This window comes from Vigna radiata, chromosome 8 (genome assembly GCF_000741045.1).
Source record: "Vigna radiata var. radiata cultivar VC1973A chromosome 8, Vradiata_ver6, whole genome shotgun sequence".
Classification (NCBI taxonomy): Eukaryota; Viridiplantae; Streptophyta; class Magnoliopsida; order Fabales; family Fabaceae; genus Vigna; species Vigna radiata.
In genome coordinates, this window is record NC_028358.1 from 43934059 (window position 1) to 43957059 (window position 23001).

Consider the following 23001-nt stretch of genomic DNA (forward strand, 5'->3'; position numbering starts at 1 on the left):
CATTAAAGGACAGTGAGGGCAGATAGTAACGAGATTATTGTAGCAGTACGGATTCAAATTTACAAGTTAAATTCCCCCGTCTAATTGAATATAATGGGATAGTGTATTCGATACGAATGTCTCAGAAAAATACAAGATTCGTCTATCACACAGAAAAGGGATGATTGGAGATGCATCCTTCGACATAAAAGTTGCATGCTACAGATACACAAACTTAAGTATTAATTGTGATAAATCATACTTTGAGAAGTAAAACTAGTAAGTACAAATTCATGAAGCGAGAGGCGAGTACAACATGGATAAGAAAATCCTATTCATAAAAGAACTGCGACTGTAAAAGCAAAACTGTTATAGGAGCTCAAATTCAAGAGAAAAGTCAATCACACAACTTGGTAGTTATCCGTTATCAATTGTGTTCTCTGAGCAAACTTGGGGGGATTACCACCCTTCAACGGTATGATGTTGGTAACCTGCAACGAGCATTCAAAAAAGGGTAAGTTTAAGCTCCGCTAAATAAATGTTCGGGTCAATTAATGTCGGTTTCAACTGGATCATTTTGAAACTTGTCAAATATAAACAAACCTTGAGATCACTAAAAGTATCAGTAGCCACAAATCGGACTGAAATGGGAAAGAAAGCTGATGAATCTGCCAGTGGAACAACGAACTCCATGGACCCACTGCCAAATACATTAGTCAGACAAAACATAAAGTAAAGAAAGATAGAAATAATAAATTAGCTACAAAAAATACTCTAGATTTAGCACACCTGCGGTTGGAATTATCAATTAGAAGGACAGACCACTCCAAAATGGAATTCCTGGAATCATACCTACAAAACCAGTTTTATAATAAATCAAGATCGTAACCTGAAATTAAATTATTTAGAACTAAAAATAAAATACTAATTGTTATAATAAAAAAATTCATGATCTAGAAAAACCATAGAGCTTACTTGTCTACGCAAATCAAGTCAATAGATTCAGTACTACAAGTTTCTAAGACTGCAAACCACGATTAGCATGTGTAACACGATAATTTATAATTAAAACCATCAGCCTTTTACTTAAAAATTCAACCTAAAACACTATGGTTGTCCCTAAAACTTATTGTGAGGAAGGAAAAATAAATCCGTACCTCCATTCCCCATCAATCTGCCTAACAGATGGAGCTTCACGAAGAGCTGGAAGAGGTACAAAGATCACAACATTCCGCAGATCAAACATTGATGAAGCCTCATACTCAATGCTGACATAAGTCTCATTTCCAGAAGATGAAGGCCAACAGTTGACTGAATAGAAGATACAAATGCCAGACTAAGTTATATAACTACTACATCATTACAAAGTAGCAGAGAGAAATATCGATTATAGTTATTAACTCACTTGTAAGCGGCACCATTGACTCGTCAGTACTTTGCATTCTCCACTTCAAAAGACCAACACCTCCTGCATCACTGGCTTGACCAGTGGGGAAAGGTCTGTTGGGATCCTTTAGGCCTAGTATAGAATCATTGGAAAATAATTCTTTATTCATGTTAGGGTGTGTCTTGAAAGCGACAGCTTGATTGTCACCAGTTTGGACCTGCAAAAGTAAGGCACAAACTACAAGTATTAATACTTTCAATTGACCTACTGGGCCTATTTCTGCATTCAAAACCAGTCTTGAGCAAGAAAAATATCTAGGAGCACTACAGATGAAGGAAGGTGAGGATCAACATTAATTACCGTGCAGAAATTTTAAAAACAGTAGGTTCAAACAAAAGAATTAAAACTGCACATAAAATAAATCATTCGAATATTGGCATGACAAATGCATTTCAAACATACAAAACACTTTTTTGTTTTTCCTGATTCAATGATGAAAGAAACCAAAATCCATGCTCTAACCAAATTGATTATTTCAGGAAACGCTTTGACATACACTACATACCAAAAGCACCAGAATACTTCATCAACAAACCAAGGAAACAACACTATTATCACACTACAGGCATTGTAACCACCACTTTTCCTTTAAATTTCCTCTTTCTGCCTCTAACTGAATTGCCACTGCTATCCGTTCTCATTCCCTTTTCGCATTTTCCCTTTCTCTTACTCCCTCGTAATTCCCCTTTTGGTTGGGCGTGACAAGAAGATTATTTTGAATGACTGAGTACACTTAGAGCTATACTTATATCTAGGTCTCAAATAAAATGTCATGCTAAACTTAAGGTTAACTTATTTGAGGATTGCACCAGGCTTAAACACAGGCTGCTTTTGAAACATTATTCTTTTGAAAATTAATTAATCGTCTACCTTCTATACTACTCTTATGAAGCATGCAAACTCTGGACAGTATATGAGGACAGAGTAAAGAAAATATATTAGTCAGAGGAAAAAATCTGTTTCATAGATCTAAGGAATTTGTTCTTGACATGACACAATAGTGTTATTTGATCCATATAACTGATCCCACCTACCAGAAAAGGTTTTGATTCTTTTCCTTATAGGAAAAAAGTATTTCATATGAACTTCTTTCCCTTAATACTGATAAATTTAGTGAAAAATTTGTCATAACAATAAATAATCAATCAATTAAAAGAAACTATTCAAATTATAAAAACCAGAAGCCTAGTGGACAGAAACAAGTTAAAGAGAGTGAGAATGTGATACCTGTACTTGAATATGTCCATCCTCTTGGTTAAGAATTTGGAGAGACAATGTGCCTTGAACATCAAAGTTACTGACACCACCATCTCGTTTCAGCGTCACATTTAGTTTCTCCTCAACGGTCAAAGTGATGGGATCAGTAGGTGGTGGGGCAGCACCACGAGACTGGGAGAGTTTTGGCTGAACATCTTCAAGAATGACCTCACCTTCCGCTTTCAATGATTCCAAAAATTGATTTGTCCTCTGAGATTTACCAAGCTTCATTCCAAGACCTTTTGGTGGAGCAGTGGCTGATGAAGTTGTGGGACGACCTAGGCAAGAGGTCAATGAAGTACATAAATGAAAAGGTTACTCTCATTTAACAAATGTTAATTCAGGATATAGAGTAAACCACAACCAGGGTACTGCATTCTTCAATACCCTTTTAAATCATTACATAAAAAGCATTCTAGAAGGATTCAAGAAAATCTATGAAAGCCAACCTTTAGGCTTGGTTGAAAAGGAGTCGACATCAGTGGTCAATCCAAAACCAGAGCCGCTTCCAAAACCAGTTCCACTGCTTGATATACTCAAATCACTAAAGCTATTTTCAATTCTTCCGGAGCCCATTGACTGCAATGGACCAAATCCTCCTTTATCACCTCTGTTCTTTTCAATCTGTAGAACACGTGACTTAATAAACCATATACAATCCCAGGCTTTAAATATAAGCATCATAATGAAACATAGATCCTTCAATCATACCTTGCTTTTATCAATCTCACTAGCTTTTCTCTTCATGACATCCTTAGTTTCATTAATCTTGCTCTGCAAAACCAACTTGTGCAGCTTCTCTTCATGACTCTCCATCTCACAGTATTGCTTAACTTGTGCAACGGTCACATTTTCCTTGTGCCCCAGAGAGATGACTTCATCAAATGCAAAAATCAACTCAAAGGCATGTTTGCAAATACCTTCTTCATCAAGGGAGTACGAATATTCAGGTACCTAAAAGTATTAAGGAATGAACTGACTGTAATATTGGTATTTGGAAAAAGATTGACCGAATGACTCTAAAAAGACCAATAAATCCAAAACAACCTCCCACTGCAACCATTTGATCAATCTTAAACCCTCCTGACCCTTCCTATAGAAATCAAATACTAAATGCTATGTTTATGGTAAGAGAAGCCTATAAACAAATAAATTGCACCATTGATACTTTTTGATAAAACCAATATGACAGGAAATTAGTAAACAAGGCACAGATGAGATAAGTCATACTGGAGAGAATACCATTAATGCCACAACCCAGATAACAAAAGACAAGCAATTGAAAACAAATTTACATAATAACATAAGATGTCAAAATTCAGGCATCAGAAAAAGGATACAAGTTTAGAGAGAAGTCTCAGAGTTTCCAAATCTTCTAGTATGTTGCTGTTTTTGTTTGTTACAAGAAGCAGGTACAGTGCTTCTATTGGCTGGTAAACATAGCGCACATTCTCAGTCTCAACATATGTGTGTTGTTTTCCAGTCCCAACCAACTTGGGAAATGCTGCTAGTAGACCCTCAATTCTTATACGAGTCATGTCCACAAACTGTCTAGAAACTAGCACTGCAAACAAAGCAAATGTCTTGACAGCATGAGAGCAATGATGTCTAAAACATAATTATTTAGGTACGGTCAAATTCAAAATCAATTCTTGTTAAAGTTTTTCTTTATAAACTAAAAAGTAATCCTGAATTTAAAAAAAATCAATTAATGACAATTTATAAAGTATTATTGAGAATTCTACACGACTAACAGATTGAATTATCGAAGTATGAAAAGGATTCCATAAATATGCTGCTTAAAGTGTGGTGAGAAGATAGCCTATACACTATAAGATATAGAAAACATACAACAACAAATACAGGTCATGCTTCCCAACTTTATCAGACAGATTAGTGTCAGATTGGTTTGTCTCCAAATCTTAATTTGACAATAAGTGATAAAAAGTAGCCTTTACTATACGTTGAAAATTTTACAAAATTGGCACAAATTTATTTAAAAATATTATTTGAAAATATAATTAAACTGATCCAAAATCAGGTCATGCTTCCCAACTTTATCAGACAGATTAGTGTCAGATTGGTTTGTCTCCAAATCTTAATTTGACAATAAGTGATAAAAAGTAGCCTTTACTATACGTTGAAAATTTTACAAAATTGGCACAAATTTATTTAAAAATATTATTTGAAAATATAATTAAACTGATCCAAAATCAATTTTACAAATGTGCTCACTCAAACACAGTCAATGCACTTCAAAATCTAGTTTCCTGGTGCTCACCAAGACACACACAGACCTTTTTCTTAATGGTGCAAAATAAAAGTAACATAGTTACAGCTTATGGGTGTTCAGAATTCAAATTCAGATCATACTCTAGTTATGAACTTTTTTTAAAATGCTCCTTAAATAGACAGAATGTTTAATGTGTTTTTCTTCACTTTGGTGAACTTCTCATTTAGTTGTGTACCAAAAAATTATGAGGACTAAAAATGGGAACAAAACCACCCTATACCAGTGAAAATAATACCATCAACAAAGAATGCACACGTCAGGTTAAGAGGTCTGCAGAGAACTAACCTTTGCCAGATTTGCTCACAATGGATGCAGCAAGGACAACCTGTTAAACAGATATAATGAAAAAATTAATGGTGCAAAGGAAAAGTAAAAAGTTGAAAAAAAGAGAATATGCACACTCCATTCCCAAGTGAACTCAGTCATAACACATCCCACCCTTACCATCCCAACTGGCATTTGGAAACTAAATTGATCTTACTATCAAGCATGGCACTAATTCAGATTCATAGTTTCATAGCTATAATCAAGATAGGCAAAAGCAACACATGCAGCATAAGCTACAACAGAAGATCCAGGACTACGGCTCCTCGGGATTAAAACATTATTCAAGGGTTTATATCCTCACACAGATCAAGACATATTATTAAGTCCCTTCGGCCTATAATTCTAGATCAAGGGATAAAAGTACATTCACATAAAGAAAATAACATTTCTAGGGAGAGAATCACGCCACCAGCATCAATATAGCTAACTGATAAAAAGAGACAAATGGCATGAAGAAACTAAAGGAAACAAAAACCAAAACAAATGTCGAATAGTTTAACAAAAACCAGTCCTCGAGTGTCAAACCAGAGGAGTGTAAGGATTGTTACCATCTTTTCCGTTTAATTCTTGAAGAGCAGAGAGTGCTTCTTGTGTCCAATTGAATCTACCAAAAAATAAACAGTATTCGAATGCGTCAGATCCAGAGATGAGGTATTCAATGAGGTACAATTGAATGACAAATTGGAAGTTAGAGAAAATAGTGAAAGCGGGAAGTGAGAGAATTTACCAGAACGCGATCTGAGATCGAAGAGCCCAGATCTGATATCAGAAGGAGAGAGCTAAGACTATGAAGGAGAAATGGTTTCACTGATGAGAAAGATTGCAATGGAAGACAAAAGGAGGTTCATCTAATGAAAATTGGGAAAATTGGGTACCCTGGAGTTTCATTCTTTTTTTTTTTTTTTCTAGGTTATTTTATTGTACTAAAATACATATAAAAAAGTATCTATAACTTTAATAATAATAATAATAATAATAATAATAAAGAGATTTTTTTAACAATTTATATAAAATATCTAAAAAATAACATGTATAAAAAATTATGTTACAAAAATATAATAATTAAAAAAGACTCAACAATTTTAATTATAAAATATTTTAAAATAAATAATAATATTATAAACCAATTTCATTATTTTAAAATAAATCATTTTTCTAAAAATGTCATTTTATATTTCTTTACATAAAACATTTATAATAAAATTATAAAACTTATTTATCCATATTATTACATAAAATTATACAATTTATTATATTATTTTTTAACTAAATTATTTTACTTATAACATAAAAATTAATATGTTCTATAAAAATTAAATAAATCTTAATTATTTTACAATAAATTAATTAATTTTTTATTTAAAAATAACAGCTACATGATTTTTAAAATATTAATTCTATAAAAAAAACATAGATTCACGCTTTTACAAACTAATTATTTTTATATTTTCTACAAATAGTAATATCTTAATATAATAAAAACATATATATATATATATATATATATATATATATATATATGACACATTTTTTATGTTTATTAAAATTTTATATTCTTAGTTACTTTTCTCAATTTAAAGAATTATTCGTAAAAAAAAATTATTATAAAAGAATTATTTACTCTTTTATTATTATTTTAGTAACTATTTTTTTATATTTAAATCATTATTAATAATATTATTTACATAATATTACTTATGATATTTTTTATTTAAACAATTAAAATTGATTTTATCTATAGCTATATTTATAACTATATACAAATTTTTTTTCTAATTTTATTCTTTTAATTAGTATTTTTAAAATTTAAATAGTTTATAGTATATATATATATATATATGTAACATATCAATATTAAGAAAAGAGAGAGTTTGAATTTTTAAATTATATATTTTATTTATAAGTTAAGAATAAGTTATAAATTTAGTAATGTGTTAGAGTAATTTTTTTTTTTTATGGAAAAACAGAGTTTAACATATTTAAAATTTCCTTTTAAGTTTTTTTTTTATATATAGAGGGAGAGTGGGTTAAATGTATGTGATAAATTAAACTTTTCTATATATTTGAAAAAAAAAAACAACTAAAGATGTTAAAAAATAATAAGATTTTAATTAGATGTCAATGATTTATAAACAATGTATGGTATATTTTAAATTAAGATGTAATTTGTGGTGGTTGATTGTTGGGTAGAATTTAGTTTTGTGTGTTTAACTGCTACTAAGAACCTTAAATCAACTTTTACTAGCTTGTAAACTTCTTTCTCATCTTCCACGAGGTCACAAAATAGGCTTTCAATTTTTTTTACCGTTACCAGCATAGTTAAAGGCCCAAAGCAAGAAAGACTAAAAAAATAAAGTTTTTACTTCCTGCACCCTTACAATATCTTTGTGCATCCTCAACTTTTTAAAATAACTATTTTACATCCAATAAAAGTAACTTTTGGAATACATATTTTAAGAATTTTCAAAATAAGATTCCAAAATGAAAATTTTGAAACAAAAGTTTCAAAATTCATTTCGTTCATTCTAAATTAACTTTTTTGGAATAGAAAATGTTCATAATACATATAATGTATTTTGAAATGAGTTTTCTCTTGAAACACTTCATAAAATTTGTTCCAAAATTTTTGAAATTACTTTTTTGCATTTTCTCTTAGTGATAGTAATGACAACAATGAAATGGTGTAATACTAAAGGGTCTTTTAGTCTTTTCAATTAGTGTGGGGTGCACTTAGTAATTTTGAGTGTGCTGGAAGCAATAGCCTGGAAATAACAGCTTACTGGAGTTTGTTTCATTAGTAGCAAATACAACACATGGAGAGTCTATATTACTCACGTGTAGATCTTCATCAATAAAAGCATCACCTTCCTTCACTAACAAACATGTCTTCTTCCTCGTACATCCAACACTGCACAACCGAGGAAGCAACATTTGTAATAACTGCTGGAAGGGTAAAGTCTTTAGTTTTTATTGAATTAGAGAAGAAAGAATGGTTTTTGAGAGGTACATTTCTGAAATGGCCAACAATAACCTAAACATGGTCCACTATTTGGACATTATTATCCACGACGAAACTTACATATGCTGACTTCATAGCTTATACCGAACTCACATGGCTACTTGCTTTTTTCATCTTCTATCATCCACTCATTCCCTACAACGGCTACTTCGTCCATTCCATTTCTCTTAAATCAACTTTACTTTCAACCAATACACATTACTAATACTATCTATAACCATATGCAATCAGATTTTCCTATTTAGTTTACATAAATCGTATTTGTATGTGTCAATGTACAAAAATTTTAGATTAAAATATAAATTTAGTCTTTTTTATTTTATTTTTATAAAGCTTATCAATTCAGTTTTACTACAAAAATTTTAGATTAAAATATTAATGCAGTCTTTAATAAAATATCAAACTTTGTTGTGTAATAGAAAAAATTAATTGTGATCTATGTGTTTTAATGTTTATTCTTGTTATAATTAACTTATTTTTATTATATCACAACTTTAGTATAATACAGTGTAGAAACGAGCAATATATTTAATTATTCCGTTTTTGCAAAATTATATATATATATATATATATATATATAATTATTTAAAATTAGTATAAATATCAAATCTTTAGCCATTCAAATAACATAGTTTGACGAAAAATACCAAGTCTCATAGTGGAAATGTATGTGATTAATAATAATCACATAAAGTATTCAACCACTCATTATGCCATTTCAATTATCACTTTTTCTTCTATATATAAGTTTAATAATAATTATTATGAAGATCTAATACTCTGAACAAGCTTAATTTATGAGTTTTTTTTTCTTACATTTATGTTGCCATTAATAAAAGAGATAAAATATATATATATATATTTCTAAACTTTTTAGAACACAATGGTTGTTGTAATATTAGACCTAACTCTCAATCATTAAATCAGTTTCTTTTAACTGAATAGTTTTTTTTTTTTTCTATCAGCTCCATGAACAAAATTATTTCACTTTCAAAACTGCTACGTAGAATGATAAATAATTAAAAAAAAATACTTTGACACTCATTAAAATACATAGATATTCTCTTTAATAAAACAATAACAGCCGGTAAAGTAAAAAAAAAATCGCCGGTAAAATTAGATATTTTTGCAGTGATATCATCAGTTTTAAATTAAAAATAATATAAATATAAATAAAAAAAACGTTATTTTAGAGTGTTAAATAATATTAATTAAAATATTATAGTTTTAGTATCATAAGATTACCACTCTAAATAATTTGATTGATTCATTCCATCAGAAACAGTAATTTAGTTACATTAAATATAAATAATGACTCCAATTACCATCATTATCTTTAAGATTTGGTTAAACCTGAGAAGGAGAAAAGTAAAGTTAGAGTAGCATTTTGCTAGAATTTAATCTGCAAAACATTAATTTTGGATTTCAGGAGAATATTTTCCATGTAAATTTATATAGTTGTATTAAATTTCAATGTTATTTGTTTGGAAAAAAAATGATTTAGAAATTGAAAGAAATTCACTGAACCCAAATAGCTCTTTCAGGTTTACAACTTGTTGTCATGCTTATCAGCATTTTCCAAATTTTATCTCTTAAATTTAAAATTATAAAATGCTTATCTGTATTTTATATAAAAAATTGTTTTTTAATAAGAAATAAAAGAATTTGTTGCTCATTAAATGTTGGCACCAGGGCCAAGGATGACTAAACAACAGGACACAGTCTGACGGTTACTTCGAGGAGACAATAAGCAATCCACTATTCTAAGAAAAAATAATTATATAATTTTTTATCTAATTTTTCTATAATTTTTAAAATAAAAAATAAAAAATATTTTGTTTTAACTTAATACTAATACATAAAGTGACAAGTAAAATTAATAAATACTAAATACTTCATTACAAAAATACCATTGACTCACTTAAATAATGCACTTGAATAAGCACTTTTAATTCTCAAATGACTTTTTCTTTTACTGAAATTAGTTAATGCAAATCCAGTAATTTTAATTGTAAGTATGTATCACAAACATTTATTTAAAAGTATAAATTCACATTCTTTTAATTCATGAACAGTTAAAAATGATATATAATATTAAAAAGAAAAGGATAAAGATACTTTGATACTCAATTTTTAACAAATTTTTGACATGTCATAAGTCAATTGATCCGTGTATTTTAATTTTTTTAAACATTAAACATACGAATAAATTGATTTATGACACGTGTCCGGTATCAAAAATTTGTTACAATTTGTGAAAATATCATTATTCAAAAGAAAAATATATCATTTGTTTAATAATTAAAAGAACTAGAAATAAATTACATTATGAAAAATTAAAAAAGTAACTTGTGCATGTAGTAAAGAAAGTTGTTAAAGAAATTTCAGAAAAAGAGAGTATTAAATGCATGGAAAGTTTGGTGTTGACCACCAGTATTTTGCATCAGATAATCTGACCCAGTTTTCTTGTTTCCTCGTCTACTGTTTATAATGTATTTTTTATATTATTTATAATAATACAATAATAATAATAATAATAATACATTGACGTAGTTTACGAGATCACGTATCTCTCAAGGATCAACTAAGCCCAAAAACCTTGGCACGTGCTGAGGACGAGGATCCAGTGGATGCTTCCACTCTCACACACTTTTTTTTTTTTTTTTTTTTGCATAATTAAGAAATTAGAAGTGTAAGATTGAGATTGCATCTAGTAGATGTTTATGGTCAAAACTAGTTATAAAATTGAGTGCAGAAAAAGGGAGTAGATTTTGCTTTCTCTGTTTCTTCAAAACGAAGCATAAAACAGAGTTATAGTATCCATTCATGGCTTCACATGGAAGCCAACGCAGCAGACTCGGGTCAAAACCATATCAAATCCTTCTCTTCACTCGCACAGCAATAGCGTGACAATAGAATCTCAAATGCGGTGTCGTTTTCAGTTCGTTTAAGCGTCATCTATCTCAATTTTATTCCTATTAAGGAAGCACAGACACTTCCACTACAACGGGTATCTTAATCCAATCCAATCCTAAACCCAACCATTATTATTTTTTTTTTATGGGGAACTGTTGCGGGAAGTCGGAGAAATTAACTGCAGAGATAGTCCCACGCGACGGGGCGAGAGTGTATCCCACCGTCCGGTTACATGGCTCGCCCAAGAGTATTCTCGCGGCGTACATTCGGTTCGCGCTTCTCCACAGGGAGGTTTCGTTGGACTTCGTGGAGACGGAGCGCGTGGGAGGGAACGAACAGGAGGGTGCGGTGACGCTGCAGGTGGGATCGGAGGTTGTGTCGGGGTCACGCGAGACGCTGCTGCGTTTCATCGACGCGCGGTTCCCAGGGCCCTCCATGGGGAGCGGGAACACGAGGGAGGACGAAACGGCGCCGTTGCTGACGAGCTTGACGCGGGTGCAGCACACCAGCATGCTGTGGCACGTGGAGCGAATGGTTAGGTGGGCGGAGGATCTGACGACACGTGGCGGAAGGAAGACGGTTGATCCCTCCATGGGGACTCCCAGGATGGAGATTAGGAAATTCGCCAGGAGCTACTCGGAGCTGCTTGAGATCATGATGGAGCACGCGCAGATGGAAGAAACCGTCCTCTTCCCAATTTTCGATCACGCCGATCGAGGTAGCTACCGGCACAATTTTCATTATTTTTGTATATTTTTTGTTGTAGTTATGGTTTTATAAAGTTCTTGTCACATAGTTTGCTGTGTATGGTTTATTCGTATAGGCCATGTGAAATTTTACTTGCCTTTGAAGCAATGCTGTGAGTGGATGAACGAATGTATGTTTGTTATGTGGTAATTGTTTTTGAGAAAAAAAAAATGCAGGGCTTGCTAAAGCTGCAAAAGAAGAACATGCTAGGGACCTACCTCTTATGAATGGCATAAAAGAAGTCATCAAATCTGTTGGGGTTTTGGACTCTGGCAGCCCTGATTATCAAGAGGCTTTGTACAGTGTTTTTACTCGGCTGAAGTCATTGCTGGTATGTTCAGCACCCAGATGATTTTATTTGTCATGCTCTAAATTTGGATGTTTTGAATTCTATTTGACTTTGCCGTGGTTGAAAACCTGTTGAGAAATAGGAAATCAAATCTGGGATGTGGAAACTGTAACTATTACTTTGTGTTTGGAAACGGATCTGAAAGTGTTGTTTTTTTTAGGTTAAAATTGAACACCGTTGGTTTTAGTTTGAGCTTTTCGCACCCTGAATGTGTTTTTTAAGGGCAAAACGTGTTTCCAAAATAACACTATTAGCTTCTTAGTAAACGTGAAAAACATCTGGATTATGGAACCAAACGCAACTATCATGATCCATACAACTGATTTTACTCAGCAAGAAAAGACTAGACTGTCAATTGTACTTGATTTTTGCATTTTCTGTTGTTCTGTTTACCGATGTCAATTTGATATCTGGGTGTGTTGTGTGTGTTTATTTGGGGTGTGATTTCGTTGATAATTTTTTTAGGGGAAATGTAAACAACATTTTGCGGAAGAGGAGGTGGAAATACTTCCACTGATGGAGGCTTTGGAGTTGAGCAAAGAACAGGAATTGAGTGCACTAGAGCAGTGTTTTGACGTGATGCAAGGAACACACAGTCGGTTATTGAAGCTTCTTCTTGAAGGTCTCCCTTCTTGTGATGCTATGAAGTATCTAGACTTGATCAGCAAGTGTAGGGACAAAGAAAAAATGGAATCTATGCTCAGGATGATAGTTAAGTGACAGATCTTGTTAATGGGTTCAATGGTTGTGCACACATGGATGAACTGTCAGGCTTGCTTTGTCAATAGATGTAAAATTGCTTTTTTTTAGCGAGTTCTTCTTCTATAGGAAACAAGTACCCAGCATATGTGTGGGGTTTCATGGTTCGGCTTTTGTGACCTGTGACATTCTGCTTCAACGTGTCAGCCTGGCCTTTCGGTTAAGGAAACAGAAAGCAAGGACAACACTTGGAAAAGCAGGGCATTTTCTTTTGCTTTTTTCTTTTCCTTTTCCTCATCATAGTTTGGATAAGGTTGTCATGAACATGTTCCTAAATAATGTACATTCACATATACTCAAAAGTAAGTTAAGTTTGCCAGATTGTTTTGATTGGTAACTCCACAGTTTGTTGAAATTATTTAGCCAAGTTCTTTTTTGTCCATTAGCTGATCTCCAAAGCATCAGATTCAAAGCTAGCTTCCTTACTACATTAAAACTGTAAGTCTCTTCTTTTTCTTGGATCCACTGTTCAAAACCTTACAGATTCAAATAACTGGTGTAAAACTTCAATGGCGTGTTAATTTAACAAGGGTTGAGATATTTGACAGATTAAGTATGATGGATTATGACTAGGCACACTCCTGTACCTAGAAGAATAAATTCATTATTATCTATAAATGTTTTGCATAATTTTGTCAGTCATAACATCATAACTAACCATGGTCATTTGGCTACCAATTTAAACCAGTAACATTGCCAACACGGCACTACCAAATTTCATTAACTCCTCCATCACCTCCACACCTTTGTCATAGTTTTTATGCTATTGTTATCATTGTCACTGGTGTCTACAATCCACTCTCTCCCTATCTTAGCCACCTCACTGTCATTATTAACAATATACCACACACTTCTTTTATCATCACCTCATTATTGTTACCTTCACTCCACTCATCTTCATTCATTACAATCACACAACGTCACCACCGGAGAAGCTTCACTGTCACCAGAACCATTCCAACCACTAACAACCGCTTCAACATTCAGTACTACCAAACACTCTCACCTATTATTCATAAACTCCCTAAATTTGATTGTTACCTCTGCCCTAATGGTGAACTTATCACAAAGCAATCGTGTAATATTTTACAATGCTTTCGTCAGTGTAACCTGTCTTGTTTTATTTTCTTACTTCTGTTTCAAGGTTTCATCCTCCATTTTTGGGTAAAAACCACGGAAAGTGGGAAAATGATGCATAAATGAAATTCAGTATGGCATCTTAATAGTTTCACGAAGTGTGATAGAAGGAAAAGGACAAGGATGGAAACATTAAGATACTACGAGGATAAGACAGATACTGATACGCATGTATAGGTAGAAATTACAATACACTTGACATGTCCCAAAATTCATACAGGAGAGCAATACTAAAAACAATCTAAAATATACATGTGTAAAAACAAAATTATTAAGAGGTGATACAAATTTAACAAAAAAAAAACGTAAACTGATTAATTTTATTCTGATGATATATATAACGAGCAGATTTTAAAGTATTTATAGAACTAATAATCATACAAATTTAAAGGTTGTATTAGACAAACACTATGACCATTTGGGCAAATAACAATAAAAATATCTAAAATACTTGCAAAAAAATAAAATAAATAAAAGCATTAAAAAAAGAACATGAACATGTTTTTAATATTTTATTTCCACATCTGTTATTTATAACTCATTAAATGAATTACTGTATCGATTATTTTGATCCATCACTGAGATTGTTTTAATTATAAAAAGTTTAACAAGTTATTACAAAATTAAATAAATTAAAGTTTGCATAAAATCTATTGATTTAGTTTATTAGTTTAACTAAAGGATAATGATATTTAGACAATATTTTTTTGACAACATTTGAACATTGATTACGTGTCAATATGTTATTGGTCAAAAATTACTCCACAATAATGTTTATGATTATTATTATTATTATTGATTCTGGAGTAATTTTTGACCAATGACAGATTGATACGTAATCAATATTCAAATGTTGTCAAAAAGAATGTTATCTAAATATCATCATCCTTCACTAAAATATATATTCACCGTAATAACATTAATAGCCATTACAGTCTTCTGCAATGAATTAAAAATAAAATAAAAAATTGAATGACATAGTGTTCAAAAACTATAAGAGTAGTATCCAACTTACAAGAGTTATTTTTCTGTTTTGCAGCAGAAGCTATATTAATATAGTCGATTACTTTTAATATTATTTGCAGAATGAATTAATGAATAGTTTTATTTTTCAGACACTTACAGCGAGTTATTTATCTATTTTGAAGAAGCTGTATTAATATAATTGATTGCTTTTAATATAATTCGCAGAATACACAGAATTAATATAATTGATCTATTCTGCAGAATACACATGACTATGCTTATCAGTATAAACAAACTGATACTGAAACATATGCTTGTATCAGAGCAAAGATTAGAAGAAACTTTTCTCCGTATCATTCTTGTATGAAAACACACTTTCTTTCATGGGCCACTCAGATTTTGGGGAAGAACATGATCTTGTATATCACTGAATACTTGCAGTAGGGTACATGGAAGGGCTTATTTATGTATTCGAGTACTTAAACAAAATAAGAAATTCAGATATTAATGAAGTAAGAGAATTGGTTAACATAAAATTTTCATTCAAATTTCTCAGAAGCATTGCATGATTAAACTGAAATGACAGAAATTGAAAGAGTTACAAGAACACAAAGTAAGTAAATGGGCATAGCTAGCTTTTGAAAACATGAACTCTAAGCAGCGGAATTGCAGGATCAATAAACTCAAAGACACAAACGTCACCAACTTCCATATTACTCTCTTTTGCAAACTTAGGCCAACCAGAAGAGAAAACATCATATTTCTCACGACAACAGATTAACTTCACCCACCACTCCCTATTCTCCATCTGCAACATCACATCCTTCTGGCCACTCATACAATTCAAAAACTTGGGCACGTGTTTCTGCATAAGGAAACAGTATTTGTATTACACAGTTAGAAAGAAACTCAGAACAGAACCTATAATAAACTCATTAAAACGATAAACAGCATCGGTATCAAAACCTATATACCATAGCATTTTCTTCCAACTTAGCCTGCACTATCAAAAGCGTGAAGTAAGGATATTTTGATTTAAATTTCTTGCTTATTTTCTGAGCTTTTAGTGACCTTGGCTTATTCAGACATTTTCCACTTTGAGTAGACCTCACCCCTGTGAATTGCACAAATAGAATTAGTCATTTTGAAATTTTACACCCCTATTGAATTTGACAATGTTAACTAGTTACTGTATGTTCATTCTTCATACATGTTATGTGCAGTAGATATATTTTCATAAATAACATACAATTTGGTTGCTGCTTGGTTATTTTTTGAACATTTGTCCATTGATGAGAAGGACCACCCTTATCTGCATACACTTGTTGCTGCTGCACATTGGCGTCTCTTTCCACATTCTGGGTTTTTCCACAAGGTTGAGAAGAGACCATTGATGGCATTGGTCTGGCCTCTTGCCCCATCTGAGTTGCATTCATGGTGTTAACTGATCCCTTACAAGAAGAAGAATAATCTAATTCTACAGCACTTGGATCAAGTATGGTCACATCAATTTGAAAAGTTCCTTTGAATTTGAACATCACAAAATATCCATAACTCAAGGAATAATTTTCAGTAAACTCTTTCCAACCTTTATCTAGCCAAACCTCACCATTTTCTTCTGTCCAATATACTACCCATTCCTTTGAATCTGGAGGCCTAAGAAACACTGGATTTGGCAGAAAACTCCCATATTTCCTTGTAAAGTTACAAGGTACTTTCTGCAAAGAACCAAGCATTAGTATCCTAAACAAGGGTTCATGTTTCTATCATAAATATACAAGAAGAAATTTTCCTAACTTTTCTTCTGTTCTAATAAATCATATAATGCATGTTATGTAGGTGTAATCTATTCCTAATTAAGCAAGAAAAAAAAAATGAAACTTCTGATGCGGATACATACATCTCATACAAACACACCTAAGTTACTTTGCTTAGAAAGGCCAAGTATACTAAAATATGAAGAACACTTACTATCCTTTCAGCATTAGTTTCAAGAATAATCTTGAAAAAATGGATTGGAAGAGTTGCACTCATCTGACCAAGATGACAAGCCATGAGAGGAATCTGAAGTTGAGAATTATATATATATATATATATATATATATATATATATATATATATATATATATAATAAAGTTTTGCACTGCTATACTCAACCTGACAGCATGCGAACCTGACAGTATGTGTTCCAATACAACAAAGTGCATGCAATTCTCAAAACGGCTCAGGCTCAGCATGCGTTCCTGTGACTCTGAAATCTGAATTTTCATTTATGGTAATGTTTGAAACTACTCTCGTGAGTCCAAGGCGTGCTCTGGTGATCTCATTATCTGTGTAAAGCTTTTGAGCGATGGTGGAAACTTATAAAAAAAACATTAAATTTGAGATTATGTTATTGAAAGATACTATTGTTAATTTATAGAATACAAAAAATATTGTAGTAGGATACTTTCAGTTAATTATCTATATATCAATTTTTGAAGCTAAAATCTTTTAAAGAAAGTTGATGATGATAGTGTAGTAAGGTCATAAAATGTTCTATTCTTGAGTTATGTATATAATGATGTGAAATTTTGATGTAATTACTTTTTTTTTAATTTAAATTTTTAAAATAATTTAAGTTTTTAGTTGTTTGATTAGAACAAATACGATATTTTAAATTTAATTTATCCTTTATTAGTCTATTGCACTGTCTTGCACAATAAACACTTCAGATGCAACACTTAATGTTAGTTCAAATACTTAGTATTTCCTTGTAAGTGTCTTTATTTTATATCAATTGGAGATTTAACCTAATTGACTCTGGTTCAAGGTGGGATTATCAAATTAAAACCATGATATAAATCTTTAAAATAATCTAAAATTATTAAAGAAAAAAAATACTAAATCAGATGCGTTTGTTTACATCTATTCATATTATCAATGAAAAAAAAAAATCACATATACTACATCTATTTAGACTATAAATATTATACTACATGGATTGAGTTGGAAATTATGCTTTTACTATATACTTTTCTATTTCAAAGTCCAATAGGAAAATCTGGTTCTATTTTTTTTCTTTACATATAAGAGCAAAAAGTAGTTGAGTAGAATATCTTAAAGGAAAATGATATCTTACCACTATTTTTTGACACAATTTTGATACTGTACACGTGTTAAAATATGATTAAACGATTTTCAAATTAAAAAAACTGAAACAAGAAAATATATATATATACATATAAAAGAGAAAAACTTTTTAATGTGAAAATGTCCAATCACAACTCTAAATTTGTCACGTGTTGCTAAAAAAATTCCGGATGCCCTAATTCCTGGTTGTGGCGGGAAACAAAAACAAAGTTGGCTTGACAATACACCATTTCACAGCAAAATTATATTTGTTTGCTTTCTTTTCCTCTTCACTTCACTACAGAGAAAGAAAAAATGGGGTCCAAAATTCTTCCGCAATGGGCATCCAAACCCTGCGCCATGGGAATCGACGAAGCTGGAAGAGGCCCTGTTTTAGGTTTGCATTCCCTTTTTCCAATTTTTCATTTTCTCGTTTCACTTTTAACATATTTTGGAAATCATTTCAGGACCTATGGTTTACGGTTGCTTGTACTGTGCTCAATCCTATTTGAAAACCCTAGCCACATTGAGTTTCGCAGGTACAATACCATGACAAATTATTATTATTTGTTCTCAATATCGTATATTATTGGTAGGATTTTTACAACATTTGTTACTATTTTTCACTTAGTAGTTTAATCGATTGAAATTGGAGGTCTCACCCTCGCAATTTTGTTGGTGCAGATTCTAAGACACTAAAGGAAGAGAAGAGGGAAGAATTGTTTGAAACTTTAAAGACTAATGATTCTATTGGATGGGCTGTTGATGTCATTGATCCCCGGGAACTCTCTGCTAAAATGCTTAAGAAGTAAAAACTGATCAAGCTTATTCATTCCGGATTTCACTGGGTTTTCTGTTTCCTGGCTAGACTTTTTGTTGTTGTGTTTTGACAGGAATAAGATAAACTTGAATGAGATTTCACATGACTCTGCCATGGGCCTCATTGACAGGGTGTTAAAAATGGGAGTGCTTCTAACTGAGGTTAAAACTTTGCCCAATTTATATGATAAGTTGATTCATCTATTGCTCAGATGATTTGAGGTTCAATAAGGCTGGTGCCCATGCCACTTCTTTTGTGTGTTTTTGGATGGCCGTTTCTCCCTACCACGTGGCCATTTTTCAGTTCAAAAAACTAACGCGCTACAATGTTGATATATTTGAGAAAGATGTTAGTTATCTTCAACTGGATTTTCTTTCAAACAAGCTCTTATTCATGAATTTCACTTTCAATGGGCACTGGTTGTTTAGTTTCTTTTCTTCTGAACATGTAGTGGAATTGTGTACCGAAAGAGAGTCTGTTATAACTTGTCATCGTTAAGTCTACAGGGGTGATATTAAGAAAATGGTAAGTCAATTACTGATGTGAGAAACACATAATTTGTTCCTTTCAGGTGTATATAGACACAGTTGGAGATGCAGGGAAATATGAAATGAAGCTGTCTAGAAAATTTCCATCCATCAAATTTGTGGTTGCAAAGAAGGCTGATAGCCTTTACCCCGTTGTCAGTGGTGCAAGTATAGTTGCAAAGGTACTGATCTCCTTTATAAAAATTCCTGGGGTGAAGTCCCACAGCCCCATAGCCTACTTACAACCTTAATCCAATCTTTCAGGTCACAAGGGACCGTGCTTTAAGAGAATGGGTACTTGATGAGACTGCAGAAAACATGAAGAGGGACTTTGGCTCTGGATATCCTGGAGGTGAGAATGCTGTGATTCTATCAAATGTTGCTGTACCTATCATTCCGATTAAGATGGTACTTACAATAAATCTGGTTATGTTTTCATTTGTATAGACCCTCAAACCAAAGCTTGGCTGGAGGATCACAAACATCGTATCTTTGGATTTCCAACCTTGGTTCGATTTAGTTGGGGAACCTGCAACTCTTATTTTAAAGACATTGCACAAGTGCTATGGTAAACTTGCTTTCTTAAGCCTTGGGGAAGTCTTTAACTTTAGAGAACAAGATTCCGTAGGTTCTTGTGCTTAATATATGTTAATGCATTCTTCATATCAATTTTAACATGGATTATGGGGTTTTAGGTATAGAGGAAGGAAAAGGTGATAAAAGACACTAAATACTTTTTAAATTGTTACTACTTTAGTATGGTGTGATATATATATTACAAGGTGATATGCTCGCCAAACTTAAGGATATGGTCAAATTAATCATTTGGTCACTATAAGTGACACTCAACAATTAGTTCCTACATTAAAAAAAGTTAGTTTTAGCCTCTTACTGTCATTGACCCCTATTTTTACTACGTTTCTGATGTTTTAGTCCCAGAAAAACTTTAGTCATTATACCCCCTCCAAGGAATAAGGTTTTCATAAAGAGGTTGATTCTTAATGAGATCTGCTAAAAAAAATTATTAGTTTAACCCTTAAAGCACCGACCCTTACTATATACTGATCCTAATCCTAACTAAACAGGAAACAAATGATTGGATAAGGAAATAACGTAGCCAATTTTAAGAGATGATTCGGAATGAGGAAACAAGTTCTAAAGGATATTCTAAGATACGATAAGAGTTTTTCATATATTGTTGACTGACACTTTCCATTTGTGTTCCTGAACTAGGGTCTACTTGACTACCCTGGATCATTCGGGAACCATGCTAACATACTGCTAGGTGCTGTTTGTAACAACCATAGGCAACCTAAGTCCTGTGTTGGGTTCAACTTACAAACTAAAACCTGTTCTCACTATTATTTACTTTAAATTTCTTTGGTATCTTCCAAAGAATACTATTTTTGTGTTTTAAAGGTTTCAAGGTTTACTTGCTACCATCATTAGCAATCTTGTAAAAACCTAAGGTGTTAGGTGTGGTTTAGTATTTTTTAACACAAACTCATCACTTGAGCTTTGAGCCTGAAGCATACAAAATGAACAGGGCCTTTGTACCTTTTGCTTTAATTTAATTATGAAGTGGGTAGGAAGACTCTGAACTCCTGGCCATTTGTAAATCTCTGTTGAAACACAGCCCCCTTGGCTTCCCTCTTTGAAATTGATAGCTTAATCCTTTGAAAATTATAATTTATTGCCTCCCATCATAATCATATCCATGATTTGATGAAATTTGAATCACCTGCATGGTCACCCACCCTGGATATGGGCGAAAACATCTTTCCACTTTCTCTGTTTTAATGTTCCAAGATTCGTGCAAGAGTTATTTATGATTATCACTCTTCATGAACACTTGTTATTGTTTACAGGGACTCTGACAATTTGGATGAAGATGGCGGAGGTGGAAAAAATAGTAATGGCAAGCGACAATTGAAATTAAGTAATGTGGGTTTCACCTCATCCAAGAGGGGAAGTGAAGAAATAGAATCTAGTGGTAAAGGACGCTGTAGGTTTTTTCAGGCTCGTAAACTTGAGCACCTCACTAATTTCTAAGAGTGATGCTTTAATATTGTCCCCCCTTTGCGTTGTTCCAGTAATTTTTAGCCATGTCAACATTCCAATTTCATCGTTGGGTAACATTTTCTGTATATAGACTTTCTTAGATGATACTTCACTCTAACAAGACCTGCCTTGGGTATTGTATAAATTTTAACTTAGTATATCTATTGGTTTAAAATTTAAACCCTCTTATTAAACATCTATTTCTATTGATGACTCAATGTCTTCTACCAAGCTCCCCAGGCAAAAATACCCGGGGATATACTATTTCTCCCCAACAGGCTTGCATGCGTCAATTCCTGGTCCTGGAGTTTAAAATCTAGAGTTTCTTTAAGGAATTTGTAGTAGTGATTTTGATTGAATACACCATCTGTTTGGATGATTGTTTCCCAAATCACCTGTGTTCCCCTCTGCAAACAAGATGGCAAACAATAAATTTTGTTTAGTTTGAAATGCTTGCATTCAACTTGCAAACTCTATATCTTTTGAACATTTTCAACAAATTCATTGCATGGGTTCTTAATAATATAAGCAAGATTTTGATGTGAAGTTTAACAATAATATTTTTAATGGAAGAAAATTGACTATTACACAAAGAACTTTGTTCAATTTTATAAAATAAATTCATATTCCGAAATTGACATTAGCCTTTTTTTTATACATATAAGAAACTCTTGTAAACAACTTTCATATACACTTAGATTCCAGAAAATGATAATATATTTTTAATGTGCTAGGAGCAAAGCAAAACTTTGTGTTCAGTTTTGTTCATGCAGCCTTTTGTTTAAAATCAACTCACTTGTACTCTGGGTTTGTCTTTTGTTTCATTCTAATAAAAGAATATAGTAAAGGTTAAAACCATTTAGACGTTCTTATTTTCGTAAGATATTCTCAATTTGGTTCTCTTCTTTTAAATCTTCCCAATTGAGTTCTTATAAGTGTTAATTTGAAACAAATTAGCCCCTGTCGTTAAAAATTGTTAACTGTGTTAAAATTGTGCAGATGTGAGTAGATGACGTGGTTAAAATTCTCCTTTTGAAGTGTTAAAATTGTGTAGAGGTGTTCAAATTTTTCCCATTCTCACCTCTGCACAATTTTAACACTTCAAAAAGAGAATTTTAATCACGTCATTAACTCACTTCTACACAATTTTAACACCGTTAATAATTTTTAACGGTAGGAGCTAATTTGTTTCAAATTAGCACTTATAAGAACTCAATTGGAAAAGTTTAAAAGGAGACCAAATTAGAAATACCTTATGAAAATAGGAACGTCTAAATGGTTTTAAT

General features: G+C 32.1%; 4 protein-coding genes across 4 annotated transcripts; 2 read left to right on the plus strand and 2 right to left on the minus strand.

The window, feature by feature from the left end:
- Positions 1-84: 84 nt before the first annotated feature.
- On the minus strand, positions 85-6190 carry LOC106772361 (coatomer subunit delta). Its single transcript, XM_014658733.2, has 12 exons — positions 6031-6190; positions 5852-5907; positions 5262-5301; positions 4024-4247; positions 3395-3637; positions 3133-3307; positions 2654-2961; positions 1385-1583; positions 1137-1290; positions 769-831; positions 583-679; positions 85-470 (listed from the first exon to the last, which is right to left on the minus strand). Exons 2-12 carry the CDS (start codon positions 5852-5854, stop codon positions 381-383), a joined length of 1596 nt encoding a protein of 531 aa, XP_014514219.1. The 5' UTR covers positions 5855-5907; positions 6031-6190; the 3' UTR covers positions 85-380.
- Positions 6191-11034: 4844 nt separating this feature from the next.
- LOC106769836 lies at positions 11035-13463 on the plus strand. Its single transcript, XM_014655613.2, has 3 exons — positions 11035-11956; positions 12162-12316; positions 12800-13463. The coding sequence occupies exons 1-3, from the start codon at positions 11383-11385 to the stop codon at positions 13052-13054; spliced, it is 984 nt and encodes a 327-aa protein (XP_014511099.1). The 5' UTR covers positions 11035-11382; the 3' UTR covers positions 13055-13463.
- Positions 13464-15724: 2261 nt separating this feature from the next.
- LOC106770721 (B3 domain-containing transcription factor VRN1-like) lies at positions 15725-17248 on the minus strand. The gene is made up of 4 exons (XM_014656515.2): positions 17168-17248; positions 16446-16914; positions 16171-16310; positions 15725-16061 (listed from the first exon to the last, which is right to left on the minus strand). Exons 1-4 carry the CDS (start codon positions 17228-17230, stop codon positions 15828-15830), a joined length of 906 nt encoding a protein of 301 aa, XP_014512001.2. The 5' UTR covers positions 17231-17248; the 3' UTR covers positions 15725-15827.
- A 1273-nt stretch (positions 17249-18521) lies between these two features.
- Positions 18522-21909, plus strand: LOC106771430 (ribonuclease H2 subunit A). The gene is made up of 8 exons (XM_014657404.2): positions 18522-18704; positions 18775-18846; positions 18992-19115; positions 19201-19288; positions 19699-19836; positions 19919-20006; positions 20102-20222; positions 21523-21909. Exons 1-8 carry the CDS (start codon positions 18623-18625, stop codon positions 21704-21706), a joined length of 897 nt encoding a protein of 298 aa, XP_014512890.1. The 5' UTR covers positions 18522-18622; the 3' UTR covers positions 21707-21909.
- Positions 21910-23001: the final 1092 nt, after the last annotated feature.